The sequence below is a fragment of the Poecilia latipinna genome, unplaced genomic scaffold, assembly GCF_001443285.1.
Source record: "Poecilia latipinna isolate Pla-1442-1.1 unplaced genomic scaffold, P_latipinna-1.0 Scaffold94, whole genome shotgun sequence".
Classification (NCBI taxonomy): domain Eukaryota; kingdom Metazoa; phylum Chordata; class Actinopteri; order Cyprinodontiformes; family Poeciliidae; genus Poecilia; species Poecilia latipinna.
In genome coordinates, this window is record NW_015112710.1 from 527,477 (window position 1) to 540,641 (window position 13,165).

General features: G+C 38.2%; 1 protein-coding gene across 9 annotated transcripts in view; it reads right to left on the minus strand.

Annotated features, from left to right (window-relative positions):
• Positions 1-11,757, minus strand: part of LOC106941846 (transient receptor potential cation channel subfamily M member 3) — an 89,920-nt gene extending 78,163 nt beyond the window's left edge. For all 9 annotated transcript variants that reach the window (XM_015025027.1, XM_015024998.1, XM_015025012.1 and 6 more), the window contains exons 1-5: positions 11,669-11,757; positions 10,240-10,441; positions 8,303-8,516; positions 6,732-6,856; positions 4,383-4,554 (exon numbers count right to left, since the gene is read on the minus strand). In XM_015025027.1, the coding sequence (XP_014880513.1) occupies positions 4,383-4,554; positions 6,732-6,856; positions 8,303-8,516; positions 10,240-10,441; positions 11,669-11,754 (799 nt within the window). In that variant the 5' untranslated portion in view covers positions 11,755-11,757. The remainder of the gene's footprint in view (positions 1-4,382; positions 4,555-6,731; positions 6,857-8,302; positions 8,517-10,239; positions 10,442-11,668) is intronic.
• Between the last annotated feature and the right edge of the window lie 1,408 nt (positions 11,758-13,165).

Below are 13,165 nucleotides of genomic sequence, written 5' to 3' on the forward strand. Positions count from 1 at the left end.
CCTGTCGGCGCCGACAGGTTGGTCATAAGAGGGTTTTAAACCAGAAACTCAATGTTTCTGAAATTTAGCCCCCAAAGCTTGAAGAAATACTGAATTGGTATGTGTTTTTTGTTTGTTTGTTTTTTTCCATGTAAAGTAATTCAAAATTGCATTTTCATGTCTTGATATCTTATACACATTGCATTGCAAATCCTAAATATTTGTCCTGATTAATTCAAACACAAACCTCAGTGTATTTTAGTGGGATTTTATTTGTCCAAAACAACATTCCACATAATTTTGATAAGATTACTGGTAGGTATAATCTTAATTTTGAAAAAGAATTAATTAATTACACCTGATTTTTATTTACTTATTTTACTAATAAAACCTGAAAAGTGTTTGTGAATTTATTCATCTCCCTTCACTATAGTACCTAAAATAAAATTTACTGTATCAAACTGCCTTCAGAAGTCACCTTATCACTGATGAATCTACCTGTGTCATTAATTCTCATTGGGATCGGCCATAGCAAAGCATAGGAGAGCACTGCATTTGCAAGGCAAGGCACTGTACCGCTGCGTGCACCCCTACAATATATATATCAAAACATGCAGCTATTACTTCTGTTGGCATTTTGAGTAACCATGGCGACGTAATTAGCGAAAAAAAGAGCCAAATTAAAATCAAAACCAATTCTGACAGTTTTGTGGTAAGTTAGACTCAAGACAGAGATATAATTTTTGTCTCCCCGTCTGTGTCTCACTCACACATGGTTTTCGGAGAGGATTAGTTACCATAGCGACAGAACACTGAGGAGAGCAGAGATGTAGAGAACTACAGAGATGGAGGAACACTCAGTTCCTACAGAGGAGGGCAGAGCTTCAAGTTACAACCACAGAGACGCCACCTTGGTGGAACACTTATTACAGAAAAGTATGTATCTTTTAATATATTTACCACCAATGACAAAAAAGAAAATAATAATAATTTCACTTTTCTGCAAAATTCACCAACTGCACAATGTAAGATAAGTATTACTTCAAAAGAGCATAAGAAATAATATGTTTTTTAACAATAACAATATTTGTTCTTAATCTGTTGCTAAGAGACGAGCGTGTTTTCTGGTAACCAAGTGCCACGAAGTAAACATCTGATTTACACTTTTGCAAAATTTACCAACTGTAAATTTCTGGTGTCTAACCAGGTAAACAGTATTTCAAAATAGCTTATGTTTTATAAAGAATAATAGTAGTTACTAATTTGTTATTAAGAGAAGAGTGTTTTTTTCTGGTAACAAACTGCCACAAAGTGTAAATCATATTTTTACTTTTGTGTTGAATGTCTGTTTTATAATATATTCACCACCAATGACAAATAATAAAAAACATTTTCACTTTTCTGAAAAAATCACCAATTGCACAATTCTTGTTAAGTAGTAAGTAGTGTAAGATAAGTAGAACTTCAAAGGAGCAGAACAAATCTCATGTTTTTTGAACAATAACAATATTTGTTGTTAATCTGTTACTAAGAGACGATCGCATTTTCTGGTAACCAGTTGCTAAAAGTAAACACCTGATTTTTACTTTTGCAAAATGTATCAGCTGTAAATTTCTTGTGTCTAAGTAGATGAGCAGTATTTCAAAAGAGCTTATGCTTTATAAACAATATTACTTGTTATTCATTTAGTGTTAAGAGATGAGTATTTTTTTTGTTTGTTTTTTCTGGTAACACAAACTGCCACGAAGTATAAATCAAATCTTTTGTGTTGAATGTGTGTTTTATAATATATTCACCACCAATGACAAAAAAACAACAACAACACATTGTCACTTTTCTGAAAAATTCACCAATTGCACATTTCTTGTTAAGGAGCAAGTAGTGTAAGATAAGCAGAACTTCAAAGGAGCAGAAAAAATCTCATGTTTTTTGAACAATAACAATATTTGTTGTTAATCTGTTGCTAAGAGACAATCACGTTTTCTGGTAACCAGTTGCTAAAAGTAAACACCTGATTTTTACTTTTGCAAAATTTACCCACTGTAAATTTCCCATATCAAACAGATAAACAGTATTTTAAAAGAATTTATATTTTATAAACAATAATTCATTTGGTGTTAAGAGATGAGTGTTTTTTTTGTTTTGTTTTTTCTGGTAACGAACTGCCACGAAGTATAAATCAGATTTTTACTTAGTTGTTGAATGTGTGTTTTATAATATATTCACCACCGATGACAAAAAAAAAAAAAAAAAAACACACTGTCACTTTTCTGAAAAATTCACCAATTGCACAATCCTTGTTAAGCAGTAAGTAGTAAACATGAGATTTTTACTTTTCCAAAAGTAACAATCAGAAAACAAGAGTACTTAAACTATAGTGCTAGACCTATATCAACTGTTAACACTTCCTCTTCATCTCTAACTGAAGAGAAGATAATCACCTAAATTGATCATGCATTATATTTTAACACTGTTTAGTTACTCTTGAAGGTTGAGAGGGATTCTCCTCTGTGACATGTACATACGAAGAAACAGCAAGATTTATTGTCCTACTTCTTTGTAGAATTCCACAATTATTTACATTGATTTTAACGCAAGGCTGAAGATAAAACAGGAGGCAAAACTCTGATGCTTCCATGACATCTGGGCATCCCTTTGCCTTCCCAGCCCCATTGACATGACTCCAGGCATAGGATGACAAAGGGAAGTCCACAGGCCACATGATAGGCAGAAGAAGAAAAAAAAAAGCAAAAACAAAAAGTACATCTGCAAAATTTCTCAAACCAGACCATTTTCCTGAGTCCTCAGAGCTTAAGCGCAGCATAGCACTTAATTCAGCATAGCCTTACAATGTCAGTATCACCAAACATCAGCAAATATTCTGACAGTGAACAAAAAATGGTTCTGACAATTTTGATAATGGCATTTCACTTGAACTTGCTTCTTGACATTCTGGGGAGCTCTCAGCAGCTCTTAAATAAGCAGTGACGTCAAGTGAAAGTGCTTTCGTTTCTTCACCACACCCAAAGGGAACTGGCATGAGCTGCCAGCGTTCAGAGAAAAGCTCCTATAACAAATAAAACATGACTGTGAAGGTGTTTATTTAGTTATCGTTTGGTTCACGCCAAGAATCCTGCTTAGCTGCTGCTTCACTGTGGGTTCTTTTTCACTGATGGAGCATCTGGTGTACTTCACAAAACAAAAGGCATCAGCAGAAAAGAACATTCAGTGGAAATGCTGATGTGACACTAAAACTTAGGCACAAACGGGTCTTTCAAATGGACAACGACCCCAAGAATACCACCAAAACAGTTAGAAAGTGGCTTAAGGACAACAAAGTCAATGTTTTGGGATGGCCATCACAAACTCTGCATCTCAGTCCCTTAGAAAATTTGTTAGCAAAGCTGAACAAGTGGGTGAGTGTGAGCAAGATGGCCCATAAACCTGAATCAGTTACACCAGTTCTGTCAGGAGGTTTTGGGACACCCAATATGCTTGACCCAAATCACACAGTTTAGAGGTGACAGTATCATAAACTAAAGAATATAGACGTTTGAATTTGAAGAGAAATATCTTGCTTGCTATTCTAATATTTAGCAAATACAAAACTGCTAATTTGGTATGCCTGTCTAACCTTAAACTGGAGATTTATCAGATAAAAAAAAAATAAATCTGGCAATTTTACAGCAAAAGCTGCTGACTGGAGATGCAGCAGCTCTTCATGTAAAAAAAAAAAAAAAAGGTTGTGTGTCTTTTACATACTATATGTTTAATTTGTTTCAGCTGAAAACAAAACTGAATTGAAACTAATAAAATAAAATTCAATCAAATCAAACTGTTTAAACTATTTCCGCCCTAAGTGATATGCACATTCAAGTTCCAACTAACACTTATAGATTTAAATTTTTCACATTTATGTGTGCTTAATGTTATGTACGTATTGCCTTCAGTTTGTATATTTGCATGGGCATAAGCAGGATCTGTGTTTGCTGTTTTTGCCTTCATATCTTCCTTGCAGGCACTTATAATAGAAGCTTGTAGTTATCGAGTGTATTTATTTAAAAATTTAATCCATCTGATCTTCCAGAAAGTAAAAAAAAAATCCCCCAGATGGCAGGGAGAGCTTAAGGTATCAAAGGTTAATAAAGTTTTTTATTTTATTTTTTTTCCTTTCTAGTGTCTAAATATAAACTGACAGCATGAGTTCTGGAGAAAATGGGGTGAGGGTAATTTTAGACTGTTACTATAAAAAAAAGACAACCCAGTTATATGACAAGTATTATCCATCATCACCTAAGAATTAAAGCTTCATTATGATGTAGTCATTTTGAAAACATGGTCCCGGTAGTTGAGCGTACACATAGTCTGTGGAAGCCCTTTCAGACACGTTAAAGGCCACTCACGTGTGTTGATCTTCTGCAGGGAGATGTGTTTCTCCAGCTGGCGTCGCAGTTTGACTTCAGCTCCGTACTTTCCTGTTGTGCCATTGTCTGCCAGGATGAAGTGGGAGTGGAGACTGTTGAGAACCGTCAGCTTGCTCATGGGGTTGGACATGGTTTGGTACGGACGCACCACCTTGCCACAGAGGGAAGACGGCGAGAGTGAGAGAGAAGAATAAACACGCAAAATTGTAAAAGTGTTAACCTGGCAAAGAAGTCTGTTTATGTGGAAAAATCGGGCAAGTTGCTGTTAAAACATTTGCAGCAAGAGGAACTGGGAATGGTGATGCACTTTTTTTTTTTTATTATTGTCAAAAAAATAAGATGAAGTAACCGATTCCAGTTAACGCTACAACCGAAATTTAAAAAAGAAACGAAAGACGATTTTCTGTTGAAGAAATCGCATTGTACGCTCATCTTTTTTATTTTAAGGAACACTTTAATTTTGCTCGACTTATCCTGTAAGAATCTTTCTGACATCTACACAAGCAATCACTTCAAGTGTTTTCCAAGTGTTTTGAAACTTTAAGTATCTGCTTTTTGATTGCACCTAAACATCCTTGCTGTGTTCCCAACTTAAAGCTAAGAGGAGCGAGTGGTGGATTCACGATCAAACAAATCTCGCGAGACAAAATGTCCCACAGGGCGTGGGTAATGAGGCACGACATGTAAGGTTTAACGAGACACGCTTTCAACACATCCAAAAGAGTTATTTTGAAGGATTTTGATCAAAGACGCACTACAAATGGGTCCACTCTTTTTTTTTTTATGTTATTAGTATTGCAAGTGGCAGCAGAGAGAAGAACATGATGTGGCCATCAACCTCCATGTTGGGGCTTAGACGCATGGGAGGATCCACACTTCAAACACTCTCTTTTTGCCGTTTCTTGATAAATACCAACTGGACCCGTTTGCTTTTTTTTTTTTTTCTGTGCTGCCCCATCCGCACCCCGTTCTTCCTCATCCTCCTGAGCTTAAGACCTCATGCAGATCACTGTTGCACATTTAACTCTTTGGTTAACTGGCATTTATTATCTACACAAAGAGTGTTACATTGCTATGCTTTTAATTATTAATCAGTGTTTTTGACTTCCTATATGACATCTAAACAGACTTCATGTCTCACAGAGATTTACCAATATAAATAGGAGTGAAAACAACAACAATCTCCAATATTTTTTTTTCTCTAAAATAGTTTTACTTTAACATTCAGTAGCATTGTTTGAGCTCTGCACTCCAAAGCCTTACAGACATTCGTCAGGGTTCCTATACATTTTTAATGCCAAAATTGAGTACTTTTGTTTGATTCAAAATTCCAGTTTTAAAAGCTACATATTAAATACAAATGTTTGCTGTGAACTCATGACAGATATTTCTGAAGCTAGCCGGCCGGGTGGTTGGCCGGATGGATCCATCCGTTGCCTGTTTTTCCTGATCAGATTGCAGAGCTATCACATCCCTCTCCTTTGAACTCTACAACTCATTCCAGAGTCCCTCTCCTGAGCTCTGGGTCTGCCCCAGATATGTTTGTAAAATCTCCTACAGGAAGAAACCAGGAAGCCACCTGATCAAGATACCTGAACCACTTCAAGTGACTCCTTCCAATCCTGCAGAGGAGTGTCTTCTGCTAGGTTTTCATATCATCTCCTAAAACACGACTCCTTTTTACACTGGTGAGGCTAAAAATCCAAAGCAGAGCCTGATTCGTTCATACGATCAATAATTTTACACCACATGTTTATGTATTGCAACCAAAGCAAGAAGGAACAGCACAGAAAACTGGCTTCTCAGAAGCTGGAGCACGGAGAACTGGAGCGTGCCTAACAATATGAGGTAAACTCATCTCATCATTAGGCGCACAGTTAAGACTAATCAAGTGAGAAAATAAGTCCCTCGGCATTCGATCATCCCATTTCAGCCACTGACATTAATTGGCTGTGCTCGACTTGTTCGGCAGGACAGAGCGTGGCACATTCTGATGAAATCTTAGCCAAACCACAAACCGCGAATCCCAGAAAATTTCAACAAGTCAGCATGAGCTCCACGGTCTTATTAGGATCTGCCAGCTCTGCGGCTCCCCGTGAAGGAGAGTTTAACGGAGACCGGACTGCCTAGCTCTGCAGCTTGGTTAATGAGCTGAACCCTGGGGCAAAGGTCTGATAGGCACAGCGTCTAATAGGAGCTAATCACAACAAAAAATATTAAAAAGGGTTTTGTAACATGTTGATGGGCGTGTGGCAGTCTGAGCATCTAGCTACACAAATGCTAAAGAATGCACCTTACTGCTGAATGTTAAGTCAGGCTGAGACTCACATCTTTGCCAACAAGGTCCTCCTGATTTTCTACGATGCCCCATGGAGCTATTCCAATGGTGCAGATTTTGCCCCTTGATTTGGAGGCGTGGTCTTTCAGTGCATCCCCCACATGGCGGATCACCCCTGCGATTGAAAGATTCAAGAGAGAGACAAAGAAAAAAAAAAAGACATGTTTTGTCGCAATCAATTAACGGCTCAATGCCACAGTCATGCACTCTGTTGTGATATTTCGACAGCATCTATTAGGAGTCAAGGAAACATGCGAATTGACACCCACGCAGGACCACACACGCACACACACACACACACACACACTTCTTCAAGCATGTAGGTGTCGTCCTCAGGGGAGAAGCTTTCAGACCTGGAGGCCATCTTATCACATTTCTCCAGCTGACATTCATTCTTTCTCTACCTCCACCCACTGTCCATCCAATCCAGCCATCCATCCATTATTCAAGCCTCTCTCTTGCTTCTGTACCCATTCTGTCACTAAATCTCACCTTCTTTTCCTTTTTGTATTCAAGTGTGGGCATCTTCCATCACTCGATATTGTTCTATTTTCTGTTTGCCTGTTTTCATCTGAGCTATTAAAGATTACAACCCCTGCTGGTTTTTTTTTTCCTTTGACTCCACTAAAACAAATCTAAAAATAACTAAGTAAGTACTAAAAATAAACATTCTTCTGCTTTAAAACCACAAGAAAGAACAGAAGCCGGGGTTACGTCGGAGACTAAGTGAGGTAAGGGTGAATCGAAACATTTCTCAAATGCAATGACAATACTGCCTCAAAGTTCAAGTGGAAAAAAGGTGATTTTCTTTGATACATAAATGGACAAACATTTTCAGCTGCAATCTAATTTATTAAAGTTACATGAAATAAAACTTCTGGTTAGAAACTAAGACACCAACACAATTGAAAGGACAGAAACATGTTTTCGTTCTCCAGAGGAATTCAGCAACTTATCCTTGCTGTACACTGGACATTGTTAAAACGGTGACTGCATCATTTTTAGCAATTACTTCATCTGTTTCCCTGAAACCACATGGCACGCCGTTTGTTTTTCATGACACAGCGCATGGATTTATGACTTTAATGGCTAAAAATGAGGCCTTTCAGGTTGCCCGACGTTAATTTAATTCAGTGTCCTCTAATAAGTCATTGGCCTCACTTCATATGTCTGGTGCTACTTTAAGTGTGCGTAATTTAAGTTGAGTGAGCACAATCTGCCAACCACCCACCGAGCGCTGTGACAGGGATCCAGTGGTTCATCATCCTGAGAGCCCATACCGGCTTGACAAAGAGCTCTTTAATAGCTAATCATTCATGTGAAACAGTTCCACACACTCATCATACTCCTGCTGGAAGTGCCCACTTCATTTGTAAAATGAGAATTTGGCTGCACAGAGCAAGCAAAATTCAATATGAAGAGTTCATTATTTCATTTATCGAGTTAAACTCTGGATGTGTTGTGAACACAAAAAGGAATTTCACTTGACTGTAAAAATGTTCAATATTTATATTTCTATCTCCTTTGTTTTTTTTTTTTGTTTTTTTTTGTTTTCTTTTACCTGTGTTAACTCCTCCTGTAAATATCCAGGCCCCTGTCGTCATGGCTGCCTTGATGAGCCCTTTGCCAAAGACCTGCTTGAGCTTAGGCTGTAACTCGAAGTTCTGTAGGCCTCCATGGACTGAGATGAGCAGCTTAGGAAGCTCCAGCTGCCACTCCTTGGTCATCAGGTGGAGCAGCAGGTCAGGCTTAGTGTCATAAGACACTCGCACATACTGCAAACACAGCAAGAAGAACATGGCGTAAGCAGACAGAGTGCTTTGTGTGAGCATCGACACCCCAGCTGACATTGAAAATTTACATCACGCATCAACCTAGACAAAGTGTTCCCACTCTGAAACACGGTGGTGGTGGTATCATGATGTGGGCAAGCTATTATTCCTTAGGGTGAGAGGAAGTGTTTAGAGTAGATGGAGCTAAATACAACCTGCAGAGTCTGGAAAAGAAAAGATACTAGGTGGAGGTTCACCATCCAGCACGGTTATATTATACTGAACATAACATTAAAGCCAACGGTGACTTGAAATTGCTAAAACCAATCCATATTCATGTGTTATAAAGACCTAGTCAAAGTTTTGGACCTAAATGTAACTGAGAAGCTGTGGCAGGACCTACAAAATTGCTCTTCATAGATTTCTCTAAATCAGTCTGTATGAGTTTGGGCTGTTTGGGCACAACATTAAGGCTTGCAGCTGCAACATGACAAGTTTTGAAAAGTTTCAAGAGGTGCAAATGCTTTTACTCAGAAAACGCGTCATTGTTATGGAGATGATATATAAAAGACATCGCAAAGATAAAGATGAAGTCATGACGTTAAAACATTTCTTGGAAGGTTTCAGAACGGTCCAGGAAACGGATTCAAGCTTTCAAGCTTCAAAACATTTGAACAGATACTTTCTGTGATTGAAGAAAAGTATCTGTAGGTGAGTCGAGGGGAATCTGTTTATCCATCAAACGTATCGTCAGAAGTACAACTTAAACATTGAAACATTTAACATGTGGGGGGATAATCTAAACGTTTATCAAACACAGTGTGCCTAATTCCCACATCGTTTCAGAGGAATTTATGTGTGAGAACTCCTTTTGTGTTCTTACATAATTTGTTTTGTTTTGCATTTTAACCAATACGAAAAATATATATATATATATCAATTGGCAAAACAATCTGAACAATGTTTTTCTATATTTATCTAAGCCTTTATGTGACTCCTTTCCAAGAAAATTTATTTCACATACCCACACTTCTAACATTTTCTTCTCTTTGCCTGTGCTGCCAACTAAGCGTCTATTTATATTCTGTTTTTATACAGAATAGAAATAGATTCCTTTCTTTTTATATTCTGTTTATTCCATCACCGCCTCAACTAACAATACAGAACAGCTGGCACTTTTAAAGACTATTGTCTGTTTCCAGCACTCAGTCTAGCATAGCTCGTAATCAGGTTAAACTTGCTGAATGGCTTCCTGTAGTTTACTTATTTATTACTGTTTAGTGGAGAATAATCCAGTTGCATATGTATATGAATGATTATAAACAAGAGACAGTCCAGCGTAGTTGTGGTTTCTCCAAAACACCAAAGTGGTTCTTTAAGTTTGAACAGAATCCAGCGGTAGTAATATTTACTAACGGCGTTTGCAGTGTACACAGCACAGGGTGACCCATTGTCATTGACTGCACATACAAATAAGCCATTTTATAAACCAATAGGCAAATGTTTTATTTATTTATTCAATTATTTCTGTGCAGCCCCCAAGCAGTGTGATGCCCTGAGCAGAAAACCGTGCTTTCCACAGCTTTCCATAGCCAGTTAAAGTCACGCTGCCTGAGAAAGACTTTCTTAAGACGAGCAATATAATGAGATTTTAATACTGGAGGTTTTGTTACACGCCATCCAGCCACACCAACAAAACACAACGGTCAACACTGACGCGACTCACCATGGCTTTGTTGGAGTGTCCTCCTCCCTGGAACTCGATGGTGCCGAAGGCATCGGTGGGGCTGAGCTGTGTGTGCTTGCTGATTGACCACTTCTCTGACAGGCTGTCATTCTTGGCCAAACGCTCTGCCTTGTCATTTTGACTGGATGAGATACCTGGCGGCAAACCCACATGCTGACCTATGAGACGACCGCAGCAGCACCTGGACGGGGAGGAAAAGGTCAGAGCCAAGTCGAGACAGCTGTCTTACACGGAGCCTTTTCCTGACATAATTGAAACGTTGCGACTCGTGAGCCCTAAGCAAAGTGGCTCTAGCTGTAAGAATGAGAAGGGAGACTGTGGGAGAAAGTGATGGAGAAGAAGAGTGTGAAATGCCTCCATAAGCGTGTGTAAGTGGTGGGCAAGGCTGAAGTGGCAGCTTGTCGTCTCGCTTTCATCTTCTTATGGAGGAGAGATGAAGGATTTGCAGGCCTGTGCAGCATCTCACCGACTCTGTCCCCACCCCCCACCCCACCCTTTTTTTTTCTTGCTTCCTGTTCTTAAAACACCCGTCTGCTTTCCTGTCTCTCTGGTCTCCTTCTCCATTTCAGGAACCTGAGACTTGGCAGAATGACAGTCATGAATTGTGCTATTCCTAAATGAGCAAATACTTATTCAGAAGCTGCTAAATGCAGCTTTCAAGATTTTGTGTTTAAAGTAGAAAGAGAGTCCTTGGAGGAAGAGTCAGGAGGCTTTGATTTTCAATTCATTTCTCCATCATCTCTCACAAAAGCTTCTTTTCCGCCCTCTGCCAAAAGTGTAAATGAACTATAAATGCTTTTGACAAAAAAAAAAATAAAAAGTTGATTTTGTAATGAGAAACATGTTTTCCAGCTTCTCCAGCTTCCTCCTGCTCTCGGCATCCACTCGATTTTGTGTAGCTATGCTAATGTTGTTTTATCAAGAAGCCGGGAGTTTTTTTTCTTGCATATGTTTGAGTTTGTATGGTGCTTAAATGAAATCAGCTAAACCATCAGAGTTTGTTTTTGCAAAAATAAAGATACATCCTCTTGAAGTGCTGATCTAACTGTGTTGCTTTCTGCAGTCTCACAATCATGCAAAGTGAATTCAAAAGTTGTTTTTTTATTTTAGACATTTGTTGGACCAAGTAAAATGTAAAACGTCTACATTACAAGCAAAGCTGAATTTTAAACAACATCCTTCGCAATAAAAAAAATGCTCAGAAGTGCTAAAGCTGCATAATGTTGAGCTGTCCTTCAAGAATAGCGATTGATATTGATCACAATTTTAATCTTCAACAAAGATTTAACCAAACTGAGTTTTTGTAGTTTGAGTTTAGCAAATAAGTTAAGAGTTATTGATAATTACAGCGTACTTAACAGCTGAAGAAAAATCCCATTTTTTTAATCTTCAAAACATTTCCACTCACCTATGGGGGTCTTTGGCGCTCACTATGATATGAACACATTCTCTCTTGCTGAATGCCCTTTCTATCCACGATTTCTGTGCCTGCATGAGGAAAGACAAAACATTTAGTCGGTTAAAACAGCAGAACTGCTTCCTGTGCACGGAGTAAAGACAGCTGAAACTGGTAAACATTATGTTAGCATCGCTCCAGATCGGAGCAATGGGAAATAAAGTTGCTTCTAGAATACATTACAAGTAAAGCTGTAATGTATTCTAGCTTTACTTGATTATTTGACGAAATGAGGCACGAAAATAAAAAGTGCGGATATCGAAGAATTTTGAAGTTGGCATTTTACCGTACAAGAGAACCACAGTCTTACACCGAACTGAAAATGAGGTCTCAGAATTTTTTCACAGCTACTTAGATAGCTCAGACTGGGAAAGTTGTAGTGCTTCGAAAATCTGAGGGAAATGAGGCCTTCGGCATCAGAGTTCTCCATCCTTAGCAACCTGCGTGCCAGCCGAGCACGTTTGAAATCGCAGCGCGTTCTGCATGTCTGCACAACTTCTTCATAAACAACAGGTAGATGTAGAAACTGTAGTTTCAGACAGACAGTCAAATTGTTCATTTGTGAAACTGTGATACCCAGCAGCTGCATCTGGTGCAGGTGAGGAACCAATTATCCTGTTCCCAACATGTTTGGAACTACACTGAAGAGCCAGAGAGTGGTGCAGCCGCTGCACACAGTAAAACTCCAACGTATAACTGTGTTGTTGAAATGGATATAGTGCATGCATTAGTGATTCCATCAATTAAAGAAGATACAAAAAAATAAATTAGTCAAACCATTTTATATGTAACAAACCCCACCGTTCTCAGAACATGAGCCCTTTGACATCAGTTTCTTCATATACTACAACGTTTATCCTGTGATTTCAGTGTGTGGAAACTGTAGTGATACAGGTGTTCACTGTACAGTCCTTAGGGAGACAAAAGCACAAATTGGAGACATACACTAACCCTCAACTGGGCATTTATGTCCTTAAATGCAAATAACATTAAACCAAAATTTAAAAAAATCTATATTTTACCCATGCAGCTGAGAAAATACGTACTACACGTGTCATTTTTCTCAGTAAATACATTACTAATGATACTATTGACAATAAGTTCACACCAGATATTCTAACATACTATTAAGTGCAAAAGAATCTACAAATTTCATAAAGTGGAAAAACTATTAAATACTTACTAAAGTGTACTTAGTGCCTTGTAGAAACTATTTTTATAATGATAACGTGAAGACTTCTCCAGAATGCAGGAGCTATTCACTTCGGGGTGATTTTGATCCATTCTTCAACACAATCTATCTTTAAATTGTTGGGGCATGAACAAAACTAACCCCCAAATAAAATGTTTAGGAAAGAGGAAAAAAAAAAGGAAAAAACACACACACACATAAAAAGTTAATTTTTTTTAAAACTAAAAACTGACACAAAATATATCAGAGTGAGTTCA